This window comes from Rhinolophus sinicus, chromosome 5 (assembly GCF_057876585.1).
Source record: "Rhinolophus sinicus isolate RSI-liver-muscle chromosome 5, RSI-T2T, whole genome shotgun sequence".
In the NCBI taxonomy this organism is placed as follows: Eukaryota; Metazoa; Chordata; class Mammalia; order Chiroptera; family Rhinolophidae; genus Rhinolophus; species Rhinolophus sinicus.
In genome coordinates this window covers 30,720,722-30,743,592 of record NC_142505.1, presented here as the reverse complement: position 1 = coordinate 30,743,592, position 22,871 = coordinate 30,720,722, and the positions used below count along the sequence as shown (strand labels likewise).

Genomic DNA, 22,871 nt, shown 5'->3' with positions numbered 1-22,871 from the left:
GTGTTATAATAAAACAACTTTTAAAAATACCTTTAAATATTTTTGTCATTAGAAACTGTGTGATTCAGTATGCTTTTATCTGCATAAGGAATGCATCATCCATATTTAATTATTCTAAATTAAGTTCACTGAAATGCTTTATTTGATTTTTCTAGAATTTGAACAAAATATGTGTATGTTGGCAGTATGGCATTTCTATTGTTTTCCTACTCAAGCAACAGTCAAGATATTTGGTATTAAAAGTCAGGTGCTAGGTACAATACTGTGGTAATGTTGAAATTACCTGAATGAATGAATATATTCATAAATTCTTATTAACAGACAATAGTATCAGATTGTTCCTTTGTGGCATCACTGGCTATCAGTGCAGCTTATGAAAGACGATTTAATAAGAAGTTGATTACCAGGTAAAATTTTATATTTATCCCTTTAGCCCTTTTCATATAATGGTCTCTTAACTAGAAATTTAAAACTTAGGCCTTATTGACACAGAAAATGAAGAGGGCATATCCCTCAGAATATTATGACCCATGTATTAAGCAGACAATTTGTGAATGTGAACAGATTTGCTAAAACAGTCTAAGGACGTATGCACATACAGTTAATATATATAGAATAAATATGTCTTGAAATAAATGAAATTGTTCAAAGTAAAGTCATGTCATGTTTGTAATTGTGCTGTATGGTAACCCCTAGCCACCTGTGGATGGATATTGAGCACTTGAAATAGCTAGTCTGAATTGAGATGGGCTGTGAGTCTAAAATGCGTCAGATTTTGAATACTTAGCACAAAAAAATGTAAAATTTTTATGTTAATTGCATGTCAAAATCATATTTTGGAAATGTTGGGTTAAATAAACTATATTATTAATTTAAAAGTTTTATTGGCTTCACATAATTCATTATAATAATTAAGCATCATTAATTTTTCATACAATTTTTCCTGAGTGATTTTTGTGTGTTAAGTCCTGAAACTACAAAGATTTGCAAGTATCTTACTGGATAATTATGTGGAACTATATCAGAGTTGTACTAATTTTATCTCTGTCAGATTTGTAATTAGTTGCCTCAGTTGTGATTAATTTAAATCGTTTTCTTTTTACTTTTTGGGGCCAATAGTAGATTACTTAATTGGCTTAAAATATATCTACTTAATAGAAAATTTGTTAGAGTATGTAATTAAAAACAGCATTTTTCAGAGTATTGTGAAACTTATGTATGCTCTCATAAATACTGTCTTCATTTATCTACATTAAAAAAGCACTTTAATTAGGGAGAAATTCTTTTTCTAGGCTTATATAGAAAAAACATTCTCATGGTTATTTTTAATAAAATTGCCAAGATAATAGCATATGTCTAAATAAAACATATCCTGCATAGTAGTTATATTGAATATTAATGTTGGTATTTCAATATTTATTTTCCTTACAAAAGCATAATTTACCCTCAGAATAAGGATGGTGAGCCAGAGTACAATCCATGTGGAAAATATATGGTAAAACTTCACCTCAATGGTGTCCCAAGAAAGGTGAATAATGTCTTTTCCCACCCCAAACCTCTCTCCCTTCCCCACCTTTGCATCTTAAGTAAAATCATTAAGAAATGCTACTTGTGTAAACATTTACATGTAAACATTTAAACATTTGTTGATTTCGAGTTTTTTATATTATACATATTACTAACAGTAACATGTTAATAATTAAATTTATACCATGACAAGTATAAATTTTTTTTTAAATGGTTTTGGGAAAATTTATAGAATGTTCCAAAAAGTAATTATTTTAGATATAATGTATATTTCTAGAATACTTAATAATTTTGATGGTAGAGTCATAACATTTAACCATTTGGCTCAAGGTTAACACCTGACAGGGAGATTAGTTTGTAACTAGAATTAAGAGATCATGTAATGTTTTAAAACTGATTAGATTCTAGAAATAGGAAACTATCGTTACCTTAATAATAGGCGTATTATGCCTTCATTTTACCAGTATGAAAAATGTGTTTTTTTCTTGATAGAAAAGATTTTAAGATATTTTGTACCACCTAAGAAAATTAATGTTATCTTTCTCCAGGTGATAATTGATGACCAATTACCTGTTGATCATAAGGGAGAATTACTCTGTTCTTATTCTAACAACAAAAGTGAATTATGGGTTTCTCTCATTGAAAAAGCATACATGAAAGTGATGGGAGGATATGATTTCCCAGGATCCAATTCAGTAAGTAATAGGATGATCCAGACACAGACTTATGCTATCTAATATGACTATTTTAAATATGAAAAATTATAGATGATATTTTTGTTTAAAGGAAAAGAAAACATTATCAATCTCTGAAAAATGTTGATTTTATTATGGGAGTACATTGTTTTTTATAAGGTTAGCACATTGTACAGTAAGTCCTCACCTAATGTCTTCCGTAGGTTCTGCAACTTTAAGCAAAATGACATAATGAAACCAATTTTACTACAGGCTAATTGATATAAACAAGAGTTTAGTTTCTACGGCAGCCAATCAACATTATAAAGAGACTACTATCCGAGGACCTGCTGTGTAAATTTGGTATTCAGGAAAACCTAAAATGTATGTGTCTGCTATTATGTTGGGATACAGGCCATTTAAACATGTACCTTTCCAAAAATCCTCTTCAGATCAAAGGGATGTGTCATATTGTCATCTTATATGTATTTTTTGATTGGTAAATTCAGGTTCAAGGAGTTTTTTTGTGTATTTTTTTCCCAACCTTAATGCAACCTGTAAAATCGAGATGCATGCCAATGTCCTTTAGTTGTATGAATTAAACCAGAAATTAGATTAGCGTGACTGAATTGTGACGCTAACTAGCTTGTGGCCTTAGAAAAGGTATTTAACCTTTCTTAGCCTCTTTGCTTGCCTGTAATATGAGAATAATATCCACCTCTCAGAGTTGTAAAGATTAAATGATGTAATATATGCAAATCGCCCATCATTCATATCTGACTAATTTCCTTTGCCTAGTACCCAGCCTCCTTCATTGTTCTGGTTCTAATAATGCTAGTCAGAGAATGCCTAGATCAGAGTTTAAATGCAATAGGATGTTAAAATCTCTTCCCAGCCTACATGCTCAATGGTTCTATCCTGCAAATATTTTTAGTTTGGCTTTCTAATCTATCACCTGTTAATTTACCCAGTGCAGCTGAGAGAGAGAAAGAATGAGAATATATGTAAAACATTAGGAAAGTTACTATCGTTTTGTAAAAAGTCACGAAATGGTGAGTGACTATCATCATCATCACCATCATTAAAGCAGTTTTTTCTGTTACATGTTTTGAGTTTTCATCATATTTATTCATAAAACAATTCTGTTGTATTCAGCAAAAGCAGCAAAGATTGTAAGGAAAAGATCAGCTTGTGCTTAAATCCAGGTAGTAATTTGAGTTAAATAAGAAGTTTATTACTGGTAGAAAACAACTTACTACCTCCTGGTTTATTTTTATCAAAATCATTATACCAAATCTATGAGATTTAATAGTACCCTGGGGATGTATTTAAGAGCTTGAAAAAAAATGTTGACCGTCCTGAAATGTGTTTATGTTGCAGAATATTGATCTTCATGCACTGACTGGGTGGATACCAGAAAGGATTGCAATGCATTCAGATAGTCAAACTTTCAGTAAGGATAATTCATTCAGAATGCTTTATCAAAGGTAAACTTTTTCTTTTTCTTTTTTTTTTTTTTTTTGTGTACTAAAGGAGGCTATTTCAAAAACTTCATGTCTTATTTAGAATAGATATTTCAGAGGCTGTCATTTTCAGTTATTCAGTTATTAGGAAATTTGATTTTTTAAAAGGCTCCACTTTATGTACTTACTACAGTTGGCCTTTAATTATCCTCACTGATGGATATATAGTTAATCCAAATTATAGATAATCTAAAACATTTGAATCTGTGACATGTAATATGGAAAAATTATTTTGTACTTCCCTAGTACTTACCAATTTGAGGTAAGGTGAGAAAAGAGAAGTCTGAGAACATAAAGAGGAAGGTAACTTAAGCCTTAAATGGATGATTTACATACAGGTGGGGGAGTGGCTGTTATATCACAGACTTTTTTTTTTTTTTTTTAATTGGGGAATAGTGTGCCCTTCCAGGACCCATCAGCTCCAAGTCAAGCCGTTGTTTTCAATCTAGTTGTGTAGGGTGCAGCTCACTGGCCCATCTAGGAATCAAACTGGTGACCTTGGTGTTATGAGCGCTATGCTCTAACCAACTGAGCCAACCAGCTGCCCTATTTTGTATGCTCTTAAGGCAGTGGATGGATACAGCCCCCTTTACTTCAAAAAGCATTGTTAACCTATAGGGACCGGAAAATTGTCTATACAGTACCACGGTTCCCCGAAAATAAGACCTAGCCAGACAATCAGCTCTAATGCGTCTTTTGGAGCAAAAATTAATATAAGAGTCTTATATTAATTTTAAGACTCATATTAATTTTTAATTAATTATTAATACTAATTAATATAAGACTCTTATATTAATTTTTGCTCCAAAAGACGCATTAGAGCTGATTGTCCGGCTAGGTCTTATTTTCGGGGAACCAGGGTACTACACATTCATTAGTGAAACTAGAAAACTCAATTGTTCGATAAAATGATATTGCTTTGGGGAAGGGCATATTGGCATTTCACATGTTCATCTTTATTTGTAAATCATTTGAAAATTTAGCATTTGCTTTCTCCCTTCATTGATAGGGATAAATTATCTGATGTGCTGTGAAATAGAAATAAACATATTGGAAGTTCTTCAGGGGGTGTGGGAATAGCTTAATTTAGAAAAAATTCCAGATTTCTGGAAATTTTCATGTGGACTATTCAAGAAAAGATGGTATGATCTGAGATTACAAATGTGTTTTCCTTCAGTTGTCTGTCCTTGGGCTTATTCCAGGTTTCACAAAGGGGATGTCCTCATCACTGCGTCAACTGGAATGATGACTGAGGCTGAAGGAGAGAAATGGGGTCTGGTTCCCACACATGCATATGCTGTTTTGGACATTAGAGAAGTCAAGGTTTTGCCTAAAATTTTTTTCTCGTGTTTTTCTCGTTAATAAGACATTGCGAGGATCCCAAATGACACATTAGACTTCTGAATACTGACAAATTAAGGATTAGGTGAAGTTTGAAAATCATTCTACCTGTTAAATTTAACAGCTTGATCTCTCTACCATTGGGAATTATGAAATAAAAAGATGGGAATTGTAATGACAGTGACAGCATAGACATTGATTGCAGAACAGAAATACTATGTGCATCTTTCTCTTTTCCATAAAAGTAGCAAGAGTTGAGGTGAATACACAGCCCTCAAGATTTGGGGCTGCATGTTGGTGTTGGGAGTCAATCACAGTGTTAGGTTCTAGAGCATAGTAGACATTCAGTAAATACTTGTGAAAAGACATACATACATACATACATAAGATACCTATGAATAAGAAACATGCCAGTGGGTTTGCAAGTGTTTCTCTTCCAAGCAGCCCTTGCATGCGATCTGGCCTTTCAGACCCTTTCTCTGTGCTCAGATGTTGGAATGGTTGACTTCATTCCTTCTCAGATTATTGATTATGTTTAACTGAAAAATGGATCTGTTCTCTGGATTAGAAGATACAAAGATTGTATTGAGAAAGGACTCTTTTTTCCCTAATGGTATGATACCTAAGCTGCCTCCTCACTGGGAAGCTTTAAACTCGCAGTGTCTTTCAATTTCCTGCTTTAACTTCTAAAAAGAAATAGTGATCAATCACCAATAACGGGATGCCACTGTGTATTAGATTTTCTTCTGTGGCATATGGAATTATATGAATTACGAAGGCAGTAGGGACCTGCTGAAACATTTAAAAATGTATAGCCTCAAGGCCTTCTAAATCAGCCAGTGATTGTTGCTGCCTCTCCCCACCAGCCATACTGTGTAGAATTGTGTCTTCCTTTAAAATGGCATAAAAGTTGACTACTTAAAAAATATAAAAATTTATGTGAAATCGAGCTGAGAGGTTTGTGTTTTAGAAAGTAATTTGCCATAAACAATTAAAACATTGGGAATAACAGTTACTATTATTTAGTACTATGTATATAATTTTATTGTTAGAACATCCTTTGTGGTAGGTCTTAATAGGTGACTAGTATTGAGGCAAAAGATTTAAATTTAGATAATGAAACAGTTAACATGAAAATAAGCTTGAATTAGAGGAAGATTTCTCTGAATATTATATCATTTCCTTTGAATAATATGACTGTTTGGATTGTGCAAAGGAAACTAGACAAATAATATGTTTATGAGAAAAATATGCACTTGTAGATTGATATGAAACCAAAGTATTAAAAAATTGCTTAATGCCAGTAAAGTAAGAATTTCACATTAACAGCTTTTTTAGTAAAAGATCAGTAGCATTATTCACACAGTATCAATTCCACATGGCAATTATTCTGTAAGGATTAAGGCATTTTAGAACATGTTTAGATGGAGGAAACTGTGGCCTGGTAACAGGTATTTCGTTGTAATAAGGCTCATGTTCACTTGGTGATTCTGTGAAAGTTACTGACCCAGCTTGAGCAGACATCTCACACTGTGGAGTTCACCCCAATTTCCTTTTGTTTACATGAACTTTTTGTGGACACGGTTGATCTTTAACTAAAAGCTTCTTCATGTGTGTTAAAATTTATGGGTGTTTTCTCCAGTATTTTTTATGGAGTATATATTTGTAGAGTTCTCTGGGTTCATCATTTTTATGTTATTTTTCTTGTCTATTTTGAGATACTTCCTTAGTTTTGATTTCTATTTAAAAATGTTTCCATATTTATTTCATTCAGGCATTTATCTCTAGAATCTCTTTTGTGCAGATGAGCCTCATCTTTGACTAAAGCTACTCCCAGTCTTCTGTCATTCATCACTTTCTTCACTTAAGGTTTTCTTATTAATACTTGCGTGAAAGTATTATCCTTTTTCACTGCTAATCTTTTGCATATTCTAAGATCTTCATTTTAGTCTCAATCCTTATTTTGGGTGTGTGTGTGTGTGTGTGTGTTTTTGTTCTCCTCCTTGAGGTGATGTTCCCTAGTCTACTGTGAAGGTACATGTCAGTTTCAGGCTGCTGTCTCTAAGCCCAGACATGTCTCACCAGTGGATTTCTGAATCTGTCCAAGGCTTTTCCTTTTCTGCCACTTGGAAATTACTTTGGCAGTGGGATGTTTTATTATAAACCAGATTTTTTTTTAGTTTTCTAGCATTTCTTCCCCTATTCAAGGCCCCCTGAATTGCTGGTTCTCTACCCAGACAAAACCTACAGCCATATCTTAGTGTCTTTAAATGTCAGTGATGCCTGGGACCTACCTCTGAAAAGTTTAGTAGTAATTTCCTCTCCTTTATGTTTCTTTTTTTTTAAAAAGTGAGAGAGTCCTGAAATCGGCAGATTCTCTGCTCATGTAGAACTAGGTTTTATAAACAAGGAATTAGAGTTCTGTGTCTGTTGGCTGATGTGTGGTAGGGGCAGGAATGAGGCACACAATGGTATAGAAGAAATTGAGAAAATAAATTACTAATGAAGATTCTAGGGAATATAACCCGAGATAAATGAGTCTTGCTTATGTCCAGAAATCACATCACCCCAGGCCAAGATTTGCCACATTTAAAATACTGAAGGATTTTTTTTTTAAGTTTCCAAAACAGTTTGATTTATGATATCATTAGAAAAAGGATACAATTTCCTAAGTTGACTGCTTGAAATAAGACAAATACTTTTGAATTTACAAACTCTTGTTTTTCTGAATCAGTGTAATCAATTCTATAGACACACCTGGTATTTATTGAGCACTTACCATAACCTTAACACTCTTTTCCATAAACTCAGTGGTGACTGCTGAAAAAGGTTAATAGTGTTACCATCTCAGAGAGTTTACCATCTTATTTGAGAGATAAGATTCCTACATTTCCATGAATAGGAAACAATATAGGATATTATTTGTTTTAAATTAGTGTAATATGGATTGTTAGCACTATAAAATTTAGAGGAGAGGTAGTTATTAAAAAAAGGAAATTACTGAATGCTACGTATTTTACATGTTACTTCATTTAACCTCCACAACAGTCTTCTAGAAGACATTATAATCTTCATTTTACTACATATGAATAAACAAATGCTCAAAGAGGGTAAATGACCAAATCAAAGTGCCCATAAAGCTGATAAGTAGTAGAGCTGGAATTTGGTCCCATTTAATTCTAACTCCAAAGTCCATGTTCTTTTTTCTTCACTGCTTCCATCTTCACAGAGACAATCAGTGGAGGAAGACGCTAAACAGGATCTGAAAGGAAGGGTAGTTAAAAGAGATCAGAGAGGGCCTTCCAGGAAATGGAAACAGCATGAGCAAATGCCTTTAAAGGTGATTGAATAAGGATTGTTTATGGGATTGTGAGAGGAAAGACTAGAGGCAAAGATAACACTGAGTGTGAGTACTGAAAATAATGGGGCCAGAGTAGAGCAGGCTCTAAAAGGACAGAAAGTAACTGATGCTCTAAAGCAGCACTGCCGAATAGGACTTCCTACCGAGATAAATATTCTCTGCTGTGCAGTGCATAGCTACTAGCTACATGTGGTTCTTGAACACTTGAAATGTGGCTAGTGTGACTAAGGAAATTATTTTTAAATGTTATTTTATTTTAAATAACCACATGTGGTTGGTGACTAGTGTGTGGATAGCATAGCTCTATGGATAGATAGCCATTTACAGTTTTTGATCAGGTATGTGACATGGTGACAGTGTTAGAGAGCATTAATTTCAAATTGATTTGGCGGGGAAAGAACTGATAAGTATTCAGAGAATCATATAACTAATAAAAATACGGTTAAAACTGTGTCGCAACTTTGTTGTTTTGTGGGTTTTTTTAATAGGGGCTGCGATTTATCCAGCTGAAAAATCCTTGGAGCCATTTACGTTGGAAAGGAAGATACAGTGAAAATGATGTGAAAAACTGGACCCCAGAGTTACAAAAATATTTAAACTTTGATCCTCGAACAGCTCAAAAAATAGACAATGGTAAATGTATCTTTTTGTAATTTTAATACCATTTGATCTTTAAATAAATAACATGCTTTAACAATGTGAAATGTTTAACTGACTTAAATCATTTATCATTAAGATATTTTTTTGATTAACAAAGACATCTAATTTTCAGGAATATTTTGGATTTCATGGGACGATCTCTGCCAGTATTATGATGTGATTTATTTGAGTTGGAATCCAAGTCTTTTTAAAGAATCAACATGTATTCACAGGTAACTTTTTTGTACATTTCAGAATATGTTTTATAATAGTCTCCACTTTTTTCATTTAAAATGAAATCACTAATTTAGGAAGATTAGTATGTACTCTTTTGGTCATACCCATGACTATCATATAATAGTTATTTTCTTTAATGCTGCTTGGTTATGCCAAAAAACATTTTAAATAATAAAACAAGAAGACCTAATAACTTCAGCATATCTGAAACACTTTAAAATAGTAATATATTTTAGCTCTGAAAAATTTAATTCCTTCCTTCTTTGTTGACTTTATCTTTTAGTACGTGGGATGCTAAACAAGGACCTGTGAAAGATGCCTATAGCCTGGCCAACAATCCCCAGTACAAATTGGAGGTGCAGTGTCCACAAGGGGGCGCTGCAGTTTGGGTTTTGCTTAGTAGACACATAACAGACAAGGTACTAACAGGCTTCTTATGATATGCCAATATCTTGGAAATATAATTAAACCATTGTGAATAAGATATGTAATTTCATCACCAGCCAGCAGTTTCATTTATATAGGTGGCGTGAAAATAGTATTTTCTTAGATAAATGAATATTTCCCTCTAAGGAAATTTATAATTTATAGTCTTATATTTAGATGTCTTATTCAAAAATCATCTCTGAAGAAAAACATGAGGGAGTTTATGCTTCTTAGTGAGGGTTTACATGTTGATTATAAATCCTTTAGTTCTTAAGAATATTAAGATAATGCTAAAAGGGGGTTGGCAATTTTGACTCATGAGGCCTGATTCTGTGAAGGGTAACCATAATTTTAATAGCTTCAGAGTCTTTTTTAATATTTCTTCATACAATATGGTCAGCCTATTGAAATGACAGTTTAATCCAGGGAAAAAAAATGTTTTTAATAGCACTAAGCAGCTGAGATAAATGCTCTTAAAATTAGAATTTTTTTTGTTTATCCTCTTAAGAGCATTTTGAGCCCATTTTCCTAACCACATTGGATTCTTTGTGCTTTTAGGATGATTTTGCAAATAATCGAGAATTTATCACAATGGTTGTATACAAGACTGATGGGAAAAAAGTGTATTACCCAGGTACGTTTAGTAGGCAAACATTCACACAGACATTAAAATTTTATTTACATGATTAAGTTAAAAATGACAAATTTCATTTAGATAGTATACAGAAATTAATAATGATGCTGCTAGACTAATAGAAACCACTCAAGCAGGTAGGTGGGTATTTATGCTACTTACGTGTTTTGTTTTGATTTGTTTTTGATAAAGACCTCAGGAATTTAGGATTTCCCCATTCGTACACATTGCTGTCAGAGTTTTATTTCTAAAACTTAAATCGTATCTTTTTTCACTGATCAAAAATTCCAGGCTCTTCACCATGGTGTATAAGGCTTTTACATTATGGCCTTAACCTGCCTGTCCCCCTTTATCTCATGCCCCCTCTTTTCACAGTACCCTCAGTGAGGCACTGGCTACTTCTGAATACATCACGCCCTTGTTGCCACTCTTTTTGCAATTTCTTCTGCAAAGAATCTCCTCCTTGCCTTCTGCCCACAGTCCTTTTACTCTATTCTGCATAATGAACATAGTTAAGATCCAGCTTATGTGTTATTTCCTCTGAGATAACCTTTCTGCCAGGCAAAGTGAATCTCTTTCCGTCTGCAGGGCTTCTGAGGCATTTAACATATAGTATTAAAACCATTTTGTTTTCACATTCAAAAAAAATTATATCACCTTCTACGTGATAGGAACTGTTTATATTGTTGGGGAGACAGATAAGAAAAAGAAAAAAATAGTAATACATGTGTGTGAAGAAATAAATAGGGTCATGTGTTAGTAACTCGTTGCTTGCTTTGTTTGGGTGGCCATGGAAGGATTCTTTGAGAGGGATAAGTGGAACTCTGAATGACAAAAAATTAATCTGTCATGCAAAGAAATAGAGGAAAAAGCATTACTGGCAGAGGGAACAGCAAGTGCAAGGACTCTAAAATGGAAAAAGTTGTTTTTTCGGATCTGAAAAAAGGCCAGTAGGCCTGGGGAGGTGTGATATCAGAAGAGGTCAGAAAGGTATTCAGGTTTAGATCACAAGAGTTTCTATGAGCCACAGGGTTTTAAGTGTAATGGGAAATCTTTGGAGGGTCTTGAACAGGAAAATGAACATGACCTGATTTTTTTTAAAAGAACATTCTTTGTAGAATATATCGGAGGGGACAAAAAAATGGAAGTAGAGAAACCAATTAGGCGATTTTATGAAAAATGGTGGTTTGAACTTCAGGTAGTAGAAGTGGACGTAAGGAGTAGTGGACAAATTTCGGTAGGGTTGTCAGGACTTGTTGAGTTGATGTAGGGGACAAAGAGTTATCAAGAATGATTCCTATTAGCTTGAGCAACAGAAAGCTGTAGCATCTACTGAGATGGTTAAGTGTAGGTGGGGTGGGCAGGAAGTGGATTTGTAGTGGAGTAAAATCAAAAGTTAATTTTTGGTTTTGTTAAATATGAGATACACTATTAGATGTCCAAGTGAAGATGTTGAGTAGGCAGTTGGACTTCTGAGTAAAATTCTGGGATAGATTGGGACTGTAGGTATAGACTGAAGAATAAGGGACATATAGGTGGCATTTGAAGATAGCACTGTATAAATCATCTATGGAGAGAGTTGTAGGCACAGAGATGAACATCGGATCTGACCCTTGAACTCTGACATCCTAAGGTTAAGCAGAAGAAAAGTTACCACAAAAGAATTTGAACAGAGTACCTGATTAAATACAGAGTAAGGTTTCACAAAACCCAAGGGAAGAAACATATTTCATGAGGGAAAGAATGGACAACTGCACTGATTGCTATTTTAGCGGTCAAGTAAGATTAAGTTAGAGAAGGGACCATTGGACTTAGCATCCTGGCCATCATTGTTGACCTTGACAGGAACAGAGTTGGCAGAGAGGTGGGCTAGAAGCCAGTTGGAGTGGTTTGAGAAGACTGAAGTAAGGAAGCAATTATTGACAGTTCTTTCAAGTAGTCTGTGAAAGAAATGGGCAGAGATGGGGGAGATGGGATGACAAGTGGTTTTGTTGAGTTTTGCTTTGCTTTATCATAGGAAATCAGGGCATTTTTCCCCGTTACACTGTGTGGAGGGCAGGCACTGATTCTTAGCAGTCAGTATCCTTAGGTGTTCGGGCATGGGCATGACACATAGTAGATCCAAGGATAAATGTTGGGTTAACCCAGCCAAATTTTCCATTTTCACATGTTGGTCATTATACAATCAAAAAGGCACAAATGTTGTGAATATATTCCTAGCATTAAGTTGTTACATGGCTTTTGAATTTTAAATGTTACTCTGTTTACTTGGATTTTTTTTTTTAATGCTCTGTCTTTATTTAACACAGTGATTTAGCCTTTGCAAAGTACTTTCTGGTTTGTAGTTTTATTTTCATCACAGCACTCTGAGATAAATAGAATAGGCCTTATTTTTGTTCCCCATTTAACAGAAGAGTAAACTGAGACATAGAAATGTTAAAAACCTGTCCAAGGTCATAAATATGCCTATTCTTTTTCTCTTCACACTAGATTACACACCTCTAAGCATTAGAGACATGTTATCTGTTTGAGCTACTAAAATCTTTTTCTAACAGATTACATTATAAATATTCAGTGTTCCTAAATAAGCCAAGAGATACAGCATTGATCTTAAATGACACGGTGATTGACATGCATGTGATAATTTATTATGTCAGCTTTGATGATGAGACTAACATATCAGGCAGCGTTGTTTGTAAAAGCAAACTATTGGAAATAATCTGAATATCCAGATTGTCTGGATAACTAGATGGGAGGGATAGATAAAATGTGTTATGTTCATACAATAGAATATTATACAGGCAGTTTTAAAAGGAATAAACCAAGTCTATGTAGAACAACATGAATCTCAAAAAAACATGTTAAGTAAAAAGTGAAAGATAAAAAACAAGACATATACAATCCCGTTTTTAGACATATGCTCACAGAAATAAATTTACCCATTCATTCTTTTTTAGGGATGTATGTGTGTTAAAGCCTGAAAAGATGTTCATCAAATCCATCAGAGTGGAACAGAATAAGACTAAGGGTGGTAGTTAAAAGGGACTTCATTTTATAAAGAAACTATCATGGCAAAAAAAAAAAAAAAAAAAAAAAAACGTTAATTCTGAGTGGTGGAAAATATACATGAGTTTTTATGTACTTCTTTGTATCTTTTTAAAAATTTCCTCAAAAGGAAAAAAGAAGTTAATCCTGACTTTAAAATCTTCTACTGGAGGAAAAAATATACCATAGGGCAGATAGCAGGGATTATCTTATACCTCATTGAATGTATTCTAAAGATTGCCTTTGCTTATTAGAAATTGTTTTATTTGAAGTTTTAAATTGTTTAATTGTAAAGTTTTTAATTAAAATTCTAATTCTTTAGTACTATTATATTTGAAGATAGAATCAATTAAGGGGATATCCATCCATTTAATTATTTTCCCTACCATCATCCATAGAACTTAAATTTAAAAACTAAAGTCTGTTTCTGTAAACCCGACTTGTTTATTTGCAGCTGATCCTCCCCCATACATTGATGGGATTCGAATTAACAGCCCTCATTATTTGACTAAGATAAAGCTGACCACTCCTGGGACCCATACCTTTACATTAGTGGTTTCTCAGTATGAAAAACAGAACACAATCCATTACACAGTACGGGTAAGTAAACCAATATACAATGACAAAACAGTAATATAAAGTACATAATGTGCTCTGCTTTGTAAGTGGGATTATCTATAGAAAACTATATTTCTGAAAATTGATTAACTATATTTTTTGTATAGGTGTGTTTGTACATATAGCAATTCAATATTAAATGATGCTTCCTACAGAAAATACTTTTGAAAAGTAATCTTTCATTTTGAATATTTTTAATGAGCATTTTAGTTTTCAAAGTAATAGTGTAGTCCTGATATAATGTAGTATGTTGGACTAATAAATTCAGAGCAAGCAATAAAAACTCCTCTAGTCTACATAATACTTTCATTGACTTAAAAACAGACTTTGAACTTAGTGAAATGGAATCAATTGCCTATAAACATTACTCTCATGTAGTTGGGAAAGTCTTTGTAATTTTGTCCTTATAGATTTGTTTGCCATAGAGCAGTAAAGAAGATCAATTGGAATAGCCTTTTAGTAATGAAAGGGACATTGGGGAGCCAGTTCACTCCTTCATCTTTCAGATGCAGAAGCCAAGGCCTAGAGAGAATGTGATTTGTCCTGAGTCACACACAGTAGCAGAATAAACTAAAACAAGATCCCTAGCTTCCCAATTCCCAGTTCATTAAACCTGACTTGATACCAGGCTACCTACAGATAATGACTTTTATATATGCCAACTAATTTTTTAGCCTTCCAGTATATTTTTATCACTTTGGTGTCTTTGTAAGTATAAACTTTATCAGTACTTTATTTTTTTTTAAATATAGGTATATTCAGCATGCAGCTTTACTTTTTCAAAGATTCCTTCACCATACACCTTATCAAAACAGGTGAGAGAACTCTTTCTCTGGGTCATGATCTCAGAAATCTTAGAATTCCTTTTCCTTTTTTTCCTTACTCTTTTCATTCTTCACATTTAACAATTCCTTACAAAATAAAAATATTCTGGGATTCAAAGGAATAAGGGAAATGTAAGTAGCCTCCATCCAATCTGGGTTGGAATACAGGACCTTCAGTGAGCAACATTTAATGATTCTGTGGAAGAAATAAGAAATTCAGAGAAAGATTAAAAGCAGACCTTGGTCATTTGGGAAGGCCATGTGGATGAACCTCTTAAGGAGAATTTGAGGTGGACTTTGCTGGGTGGGCTAGATGTATAGAGTAGGATTTGAGGAAGAATTATTGGCAGGGAGAACAACTTGATTGAAGGCTGAGAGATGGAGATAGGGCTCAGGTAGCACATTAGCCTAGCTAAAATGGAGAATTACATTGACTATCAGTGGCAAATAAAGACTTGAGAAAGTAGAGCCAGAGTGGGGAGTTGTCTTCTGGAGGGGAGAGGGGTAAAGGAGTTTTGTCTTTAACATAGAATTGGAGAATGTGAAATTTTGTTAATACAAAAACTTTGTTTTATTAGATTAATGGAAAATGGAGTGCTCAGAGTGCTGGAGGATGTGGAAATTTCCAAGAGACTCATAAAAATAATCCCATTTACCAATTCCATATAGAAAAGACTGGGCCATTACTGATTGAGCTGAGAGGACCAAGGTTTGTGAAAAGTAACTTTCTTAAATTAATAATATTAAAAATGAGCTTAGTGAAACATAATAGGGTTTTGAAACAGACCTATGTGTATATCATATTAATTTATGATAAAGATGGTACTGCAGAGGAGTGGGGAAAGGACAGTCTGTCTGTTTGATAAATGGTACTGGAATAATTGAGTGTCCATGTACCAAAAAGGTAGTTAGACCCGTCTCACTCATATCAACTCTAAAAAATCAGTTCCAGGTGGATTAATAATATAGGCGATATCTTAAAAGATTTTTAAATGTAAAAAAAGTCTGTAGTTTTTAAAAAACGAAAACTTGAACAGGAATGTCATACAAGTAAGAAAGATAATCCAAAGGGCCAATAAACAATTGTAAGGGCCAGAAATTTGAAACAACCCAAATGTTCATCAGTGGCGTTTAAGATTATAAAATAGTCATACGATAGAATCCTGTATAACAGTGAAAGTAAATTATAGCTACCCACACAGCATGATGGATAAGCCTTAAAAACAATGCTGAGCAACAGAAGCCATACACAGCAGAATCTATACTGCATGATTCCACTTACATGAAGTCAAGGACAGGCAAAACTGAACTTTTGTTTAAGGATCACACTTTGACAGTCACACTATATACAAGGCAAGAAAGTGACTGCCATAAAAGTTCGCTTTGTGGGCACAGTTGTGACCAGAAAGGAGGATGCAAGGGACTTCTGTGGTGCTGAGAGGGTTTTGTTGGTCCAGGTGGCGGTAACCCAGGTGTCCATTCACCTTACAAATTACTTGTTATATACTTTATGTACATTGTGTTACATATCACAATTTTAAAAGGTTTCAAAAGAGAGAATACAAAATAGTATGATACCTCTAAATAAAAACTAGGCTTAATTTTGCTTGCCATACAAACCAATTCATAAGAAACTAATAATCTTTGAGACACGACAAAGCTCTATTTCCAGACAAAGCTCTATTTCCAGTCATTTTTAAAACTTTCACCAGTTTTTGACAGGTGCAATAAGGTATCTAATTGCCCATTTTTAATATAAACATGTAAAAATTTGTGTGTTTTTCCTCTATTGCCTGATTCCTATCTTTTTCCCATTTTTCTGTTGGCATTGTCATGGTTTTCATAATTGTAAGCACGAATAAAGGGTATGTCTTTAAGGATATTAACTCCTTCACATATTTGCAAGTATTTTTCCCAGATCATTTTTTTTTCCACATAGAAATTTCATTTTGAAGTAATCAAATCTGTCTTTTCTGGTTTATTTTGCTGTGGGCAAGAAGTCTCACCCCAACGGCAAATAAATTTTCACATATTCTAGTCCTTTTATGGTTTTATTTTTTACATTCTATTTTTTAATCCATGTGAAAGTATTCTTTTATCTGGTGTGAAATACAATTTAGCAATTTTGTTTTAAGTTTTTGTCATACCCATCACCATCTAAATAATCCTTTCCCTACTGGTTTGGAATTTCATGTCTGCCATATGCTAATTACTTTCATAAATTTATATTTTTTTAGGGTTTTCTCTCCTGTCCCTCTTTTTCTGACTAATACAATAATTTATGATTTAAATTAAATTTAACATTATCAGGGAGCTTGTGGTAAAAATACAGTCTCTTCTAAAGTTTGATATTAATCTTTATGTCTTCAATTTTAAAATATAAATGGTGTTTTCTATAATTAAGAGTAAAAATAATATACATGTATTTCAGAGTGTTGTTTCTTCCTACAGAAGCTTTAGAAAGAAAGCATGTATTTGATTTTAATAGCACATCTGAACTTGAGGTATACTTTTCTAGGTATGTATGTATTTGAGACTACTTAGCAGTAATTGTTCCTTTTTACTGCTAGGCAATACAGTGTTGGATTTGAGGTTGTAACCGTTTCTATGGTGGGTGATCCTGGTCCCCATGGCTTTCAGAGGAAATCTAGTGGTGATTACAGGTAACACTGGCATTTTGATTATATCTAATTTATAATTTGCTTTTTGTGGCATCATCTTCTATAAATCTTGTTTTTATTTTCCCTGAATACAGGTGTGGGTTTTGCTACCTGGAATTAGAAAATCTACCTGCTGGGATTTACAATATCATTCCTAGTACTTTTTTGCCTAAACAAGAAGGACCTTTTTTCTTGGACTTTAATAGTATTATCCCCATCAAGATAACACAACTTCAGTGACAGGAAAATCTCATCAATTACTGGATTTTATACTTACCAAACAACCCTTCAGAGGAGGACACATATCTCCCGGACTCTAAACACAACAATCAGAACAGAATTAAATCTCTAAATGTTACAGTGGAATCTGGTGCTCAAGTCAGGGTGTTTAGTGAGAACTGTATATAGTCAGAATTACTTGAGAAGTACCATTTACATAGTTTTGTGTGTATGTGGAGGTGGCTTGCATTTAGGGGCCGCATTGTATTAAAGTACAGATGGTTATAAAGGTGAGACTCGCTCAGCACAGTGAGACGCCTTTGCTAAGGAGGGACCTGAGACCGACGGAGACTCACTGAGTGGGGTGGGAGGCTGCTGTAATACTTGGAAATCTTAACATTGTCTTCTTGGCAGAGCATGTTGTAGGTTACACTTGCTTGTGTTGTGACGCTGCTGTACATCTTGGGCAACTAATTACCAAATGAATCATGTCAACATAACAGAGTTCAATTCTGCATTATTTCTGACTTTAAATGTTTTTTGTCGCCCAGATGTTATGAAAGAATAAAGCTGTAAGAAATACTAATTAACTTAGCATGAAGATGCTCATGCTTAAGAAAGAATGAAGGTAATTGACAGTAGATGCCTGTCTCCCATTGAGTCACGTAAGAGAACTAAGGAATATTCACTATTGCAGTTCTTTTTTATCAGGTTGATGGAAGTAATAGTCTGAGACATTGAAGACATTGCAATTTAGTTTGTATAGTCTTCATCGCGCTGTAGTTCAATGCTCTTATGGTAACAGCATTCTGACGAAAATATAACTGAGAATTTAGTGGATGGTAATTGGGGTTGCATTGGGAAAAACTGCCAAGATACTACTGTCATGTGTAAATTCCCAGTTGTTTACATAAAAATTCCTCAGAGAAGAATGATGCTCAAGATTTTAAAGATCTGAAAATTAAAAAGGTACACTTTTTCATCGTCTCTACTTTATAATTATCAACTTATTTTGTATTTCTGGTACATTTAATTGAAATAAAATGTTTATACTTATGGAAACGGCATAGTTTAACATAGAGAAATTAATTATTAAAGGACTTAATCTAGTATGTTCCATCTGAAAGAGAAAAGAACTCATTATTTGAAAATTCACACTTTTAAAAAAAATCTATTAACATTCAGGACAGTGGCAGGTCTTTATACTTAGTGCTTTTGATTTTAGATATTAATTTTAGGTAGATTAATTTTCTATTGCCCTTTAAAGAAAGAAATCTAAAGCATAGATGTATATTTATTATAAACATATATGATTTGAACCTCTTGTGTTAAAAATCTTCTTAGAGGATGCAAACTAAAATAAGACGTAATCCCTGCTGTCAAAAATCTAATGGAAGAGATCTATCTATATATGTGAACAATTTAATATATTGTAATGTTCAATTCTATAATAGAGCTCCAAACATGGTGCTACAGATACATAAGGAAGAGAATGATTAATGGAAAGGATAGAATCACCTGGGGAGCTTTTAACAGCCCAATGACCACGTATACCCCAAATCAATTAAATCAATCTCTGGGGTTAAGAGGGTAGTATTTTAAGCTTCCTGAGATTCCAATGTGAAGCAGAGGTTGAGAACCACTCCTCCAATATAACCACCTTGTCTTTATTTTCCTGCCACTGTGTCTCCTTATTCGGCTTTTTAGCAGCAAATGTGGAATTCTGATTCAATCCTTGATAACCAGGGCTTAAATTATTAGGATTGACGACTTTAACTGAAAGTAAGAACAGATGACCACTGCATTCCATGGTCTTCCGACGGCAAGAAGGTTGCCTAGAATAGAATTAGTCAACATCAGGATTTCCTATTTGAAGTCATAGAAAGTTAGACATTTTCTTAAGCCATTTTTATTACACTCAAGGTATTAAGACAAGTACAAAATAACCTTGTAATTAGGGTACTGTATCAGTCATTAAAAAAGGAGAAAACACTATAGTATGAAGAGATTTACAAATGACTAAAATATGCACGTCGTGACAGAATGAACTTGAAATGGGGTTGCTTTTTTTCATTTTAGAAATGCCAAGTTTTCTTAACAAATAAAATACAGTGCTCTTAAATACGTGTAACCATGAAAATATTACAGAAAAGCAGTGTTAACACTTACTACTATTAGCATAACAGACTCCATTGCGTCTATTTAACAGCCTTTGCCAACACATGCCTACTCCCTTTCCTAGCTTTAAGAAACAATTTCCTCTAAGAAATACTAGTGCAGCATAACCCTTAAATAATTTTTTTTTATTTTTAAAGTTACAACCTACAGAGAAATTAACACCTTGTCAGTTCAGAATAACAATGGCAACCATTCTTCACATGCACTTCTCTTAGAATAAGTCCCCTTGGCTGATAGGATAAGGTTTATGCTATAGAACCTTCTCGCCCACCGCCACAATTCCCATTCTATGATATGTCCTTGCCACCCTCATCCCCCCACCCCAACCCCCACACTGGCATTTACCTTTCCCATCCCAAAAAGTGCAGTTCATAGTAACCTTTATAGAAACTGTTTTTAACGTGTGTCCCAACATACACACTTTTAAAAAGCCCCTTCTGAACACCAGAGATGATGAAAATGAATTGTGTTTGGGGATTTTTTTTTTTTTTAAGCCTTCACTGGGTCAAAAGGTATATTCTGACTATTTGAGTTTTGTCTTGCATTCTTGTTTGTTTTCATTTAGATTCCCTAGGATATAGAGGAGAGAACATCTCCACTTTCCCAAAGAAGTTGAGGGTGAGAGAAGGGAAAGAGAAGCAAACTGTTGAGCCCAGCTGGGCACAGCTTCCCAGCCCCTTTCCTGGCTCGGGTTCTTCCGTAGGAACTAGTTATTGCTTCCATAACACTGTTACAGGTAATGTTCCACAAAGGCTGTGAACCTGGTCACAATCCACCTGCAACAACAGCTCTGCTCTGAAAAACCAACCAGCTCAAGAGCTCTTACCCAGAAGTAAAATCTTCAGCCCTCAAGGTCACTGAAACTCCATTAGTGCAGTTACGCGTATGATTTGGCATATATTAAATGATTATTGGCACAATGTCCTCCAGAGTTTTGTGTATAAATATTGATATGCACCTGGGCCAGGACCTTGGATGGATCAACCGATCTGCACCATTTTGATGTCGGCAACAATCCCGTCTCTCCCCTTGGAGCACTGGAGGGAGAGCTGCTTCATCCTGCTCACCAAGGCCTGGCCCTCGGGGGGCGTGCTGCTTTGGCTCTTGCCACCATCGCCGCTGCTGTTGCTAAGACCCCGACCACTGTTGGCTTTGTCGCTTGTCTTATTCTCTGCCCCTTCTGCTCTGTCTCCTGTAGAAGTGTGGAGATTAAGTGAGTACTGACAATTCCAAGAGTCCCGGGGCCCAAGTCCACCCGCCAGCTCAACCCCCCAAGTCTCCCAGTGTTGCCCTCCCATGTACATCACAGGGATCTCCATCGCATAACTGCTTACTGCTGCTGCTACTCAGTGTGTTTTATGTATTCCTTATATTAGAGATGAAACTTGTCATGCTCCTTTAGTAGTTGGGAAACAAACCTCTCCAGCATGTGCTCGTCAAGAGGACCGTTGTGATGAGACACACACACAACCCGAGTGATGGAGCCAGGAGCCCCCAGCACAGGACTGGGAAGCATCTGTGATCAGCACCGCCAGCTCATTCCCACAGACCCAGTAACAGCACTGGGGGCTCCGAGACGGGGCTGCAAAGGCGGTAGGGACAGCACTACTGGTGAGAGGGCTGCCACTCACCTCGTTCCACCTCACACTCGGGCGAGGAGGCCCCACTGCATTCGCTGCGAGGGCCCAGCACCGGAAACATCATCCCAAACTCGGACAGGGACACGGGGCTGGGCAGATCCAGGCTGCCGGGCCTCACGGCTGCAGGGAATTGGTCAGCCGTGTCAGAGGGGCTCATTGGTCCTGAACTAAAGCTGGACACAGACTGGGTTTCCGAGTCATCTTCAGACACAAAGTTGCTGCAGTTGTCATCTTCAAAGGCCTCCGAGGCCACTAGGAGGAGAGAGAACACCAGTCACACAGGGTCTGGCAGATAGCAACCTAGTTCCTTAAACACGCTGCTGGCAGATAGCTAGACACGGCATGGGAACTGCAGAATCCCTGCCACCGGGGGGTGCATAGTGAAAGGAACATGACCCTCTGGAGCCTGCGTGACCAGACTGCAATGCAACTCGAAGGGAAGCTGCTGGCAGCTGAATCCCACGGATATTCAGTGTCATTAAAATAACTTTCTAGCCCAGGGGTGTCCAAACTGCGGCCTGCGGGCCAACTGTGGCCCGCAATCCATTTTTAATTGGCCCGCAGCAAATTCCAAAAATATATGTAGTTTACTTAAATAAACCAGGTGAGGCAATACGTACTTCACCTCAAGTGAGTGGCCCGGCTGTTTGTGTATTTTACCGCATATGGCCCTTGGTGAAAAACGTTGAAAAAGTTTGGACACCCCTGTTCTAGCCTCTGCTCTAGAAGTCAGTGTCACCAGACACTGCCTAAAGATAGAAGATGAATTCAGCCACAGATGGGGCTTTTCTCCACCTGTCCCCCAAATAGATCCACACCTGCACCCGAAGAGGGCTGGCCCTTTGTAATGCATCCCAAAGACAACCAGACTTCAGGGCTTTCTTCTAATACAGCAATAGAAGCAAGAGCTGCTGGAAGACACAGCCCTGCATGTAATATGTGTTGGGACCTTTGTTATCTTCCTGGTGACTTCTGAGCTCATAAAAGACGCTCAGAGCCTGCCTAGATGATTTGCTGCACACACAAAAAATTCCTTTACAGTGCTCTGTAACTTGTGCCTCACTTATTTTGTGGATCACAGTAACCAAGGCCCAGAGACATGTCATTCTCATGATTTGAAAGCCTCTTTTGCCTTTAAACTATTTTCCCCTCTGCCTGCGCATAATCCTGCTTCTTATTCGATTGTTCCTCTTTTCCTCCCCTGCTCTCCTTCATCTTTAAAACCAGGCTTGTAGCATCCTATAGAGGATTCCCATGAATGCATGAACGAGAAGTACTATTGGGGACAGGAAATGGGCTCAAATCTGAATTCCAATCCTATCTCC

The 22,871-nt window shown here is 35.6% G+C and overlaps 2 protein-coding genes across 3 annotated transcripts in view; one reads left to right on the top strand and one right to left on the bottom strand.

Moving 5' to 3' along the window:
• CAPN7 (calpain 7) overlaps positions 1 to 18,791 on the top strand; it is a 35,293-nt gene extending 16,502 nt beyond the window's left edge. Inside the window, exons 8-21 of one of the 2 annotated variants that reach the window (XM_019725973.3) lie at positions 322 to 407; positions 1,435 to 1,528; positions 2,076 to 2,222; positions 3,582 to 3,688; positions 4,927 to 5,047; positions 8,915 to 9,059; positions 9,199 to 9,298; positions 9,586 to 9,721; positions 10,287 to 10,362; positions 13,862 to 14,007; positions 14,778 to 14,840; positions 15,428 to 15,558; positions 17,420 to 17,512; positions 17,605 to 18,791. In XM_019725973.3, the coding sequence (XP_019581532.2) occupies positions 322 to 407; positions 1,435 to 1,528; positions 2,076 to 2,222; positions 3,582 to 3,688; positions 4,927 to 5,047; positions 8,915 to 9,059; positions 9,199 to 9,298; positions 9,586 to 9,721; positions 10,287 to 10,362; positions 13,862 to 14,007; positions 14,778 to 14,840; positions 15,428 to 15,558; positions 17,420 to 17,512; positions 17,605 to 17,749 (1,590 nt within the window). In that variant the 3' untranslated portion in view covers positions 17,750 to 18,791. The remainder of the gene's footprint in view (positions 1 to 321; positions 408 to 1,434; positions 1,529 to 2,075; positions 2,223 to 3,581; positions 3,689 to 4,926; positions 5,048 to 8,914; positions 9,060 to 9,198; positions 9,299 to 9,585; positions 9,722 to 10,286; positions 10,363 to 13,861; positions 14,008 to 14,777; positions 14,841 to 15,427; positions 15,559 to 17,419; positions 17,513 to 17,604) is intronic. The other variant, XM_074312825.2, reaches the window with a different exon arrangement.
• An 830-nt stretch (positions 18,792 to 19,621) lies between these two features.
• The window catches only part of SH3BP5 (SH3 domain binding protein 5), a 64,162-nt gene continuing 60,912 nt past the window's right edge, over positions 19,622 to 22,871 (bottom strand). Inside the window, exons 8-9 of the mRNA XM_019725974.3 lie at positions 21,538 to 21,798; positions 19,622 to 21,098 (exon numbers count right to left, since the gene is read on the bottom strand). Coding sequence (XP_019581533.2) covers positions 20,887 to 21,098; positions 21,538 to 21,798 — 473 coding nt within the window. The 3' untranslated portion in view covers positions 19,622 to 20,886. The remainder of the gene's footprint in view (positions 21,099 to 21,537; positions 21,799 to 22,871) is intronic.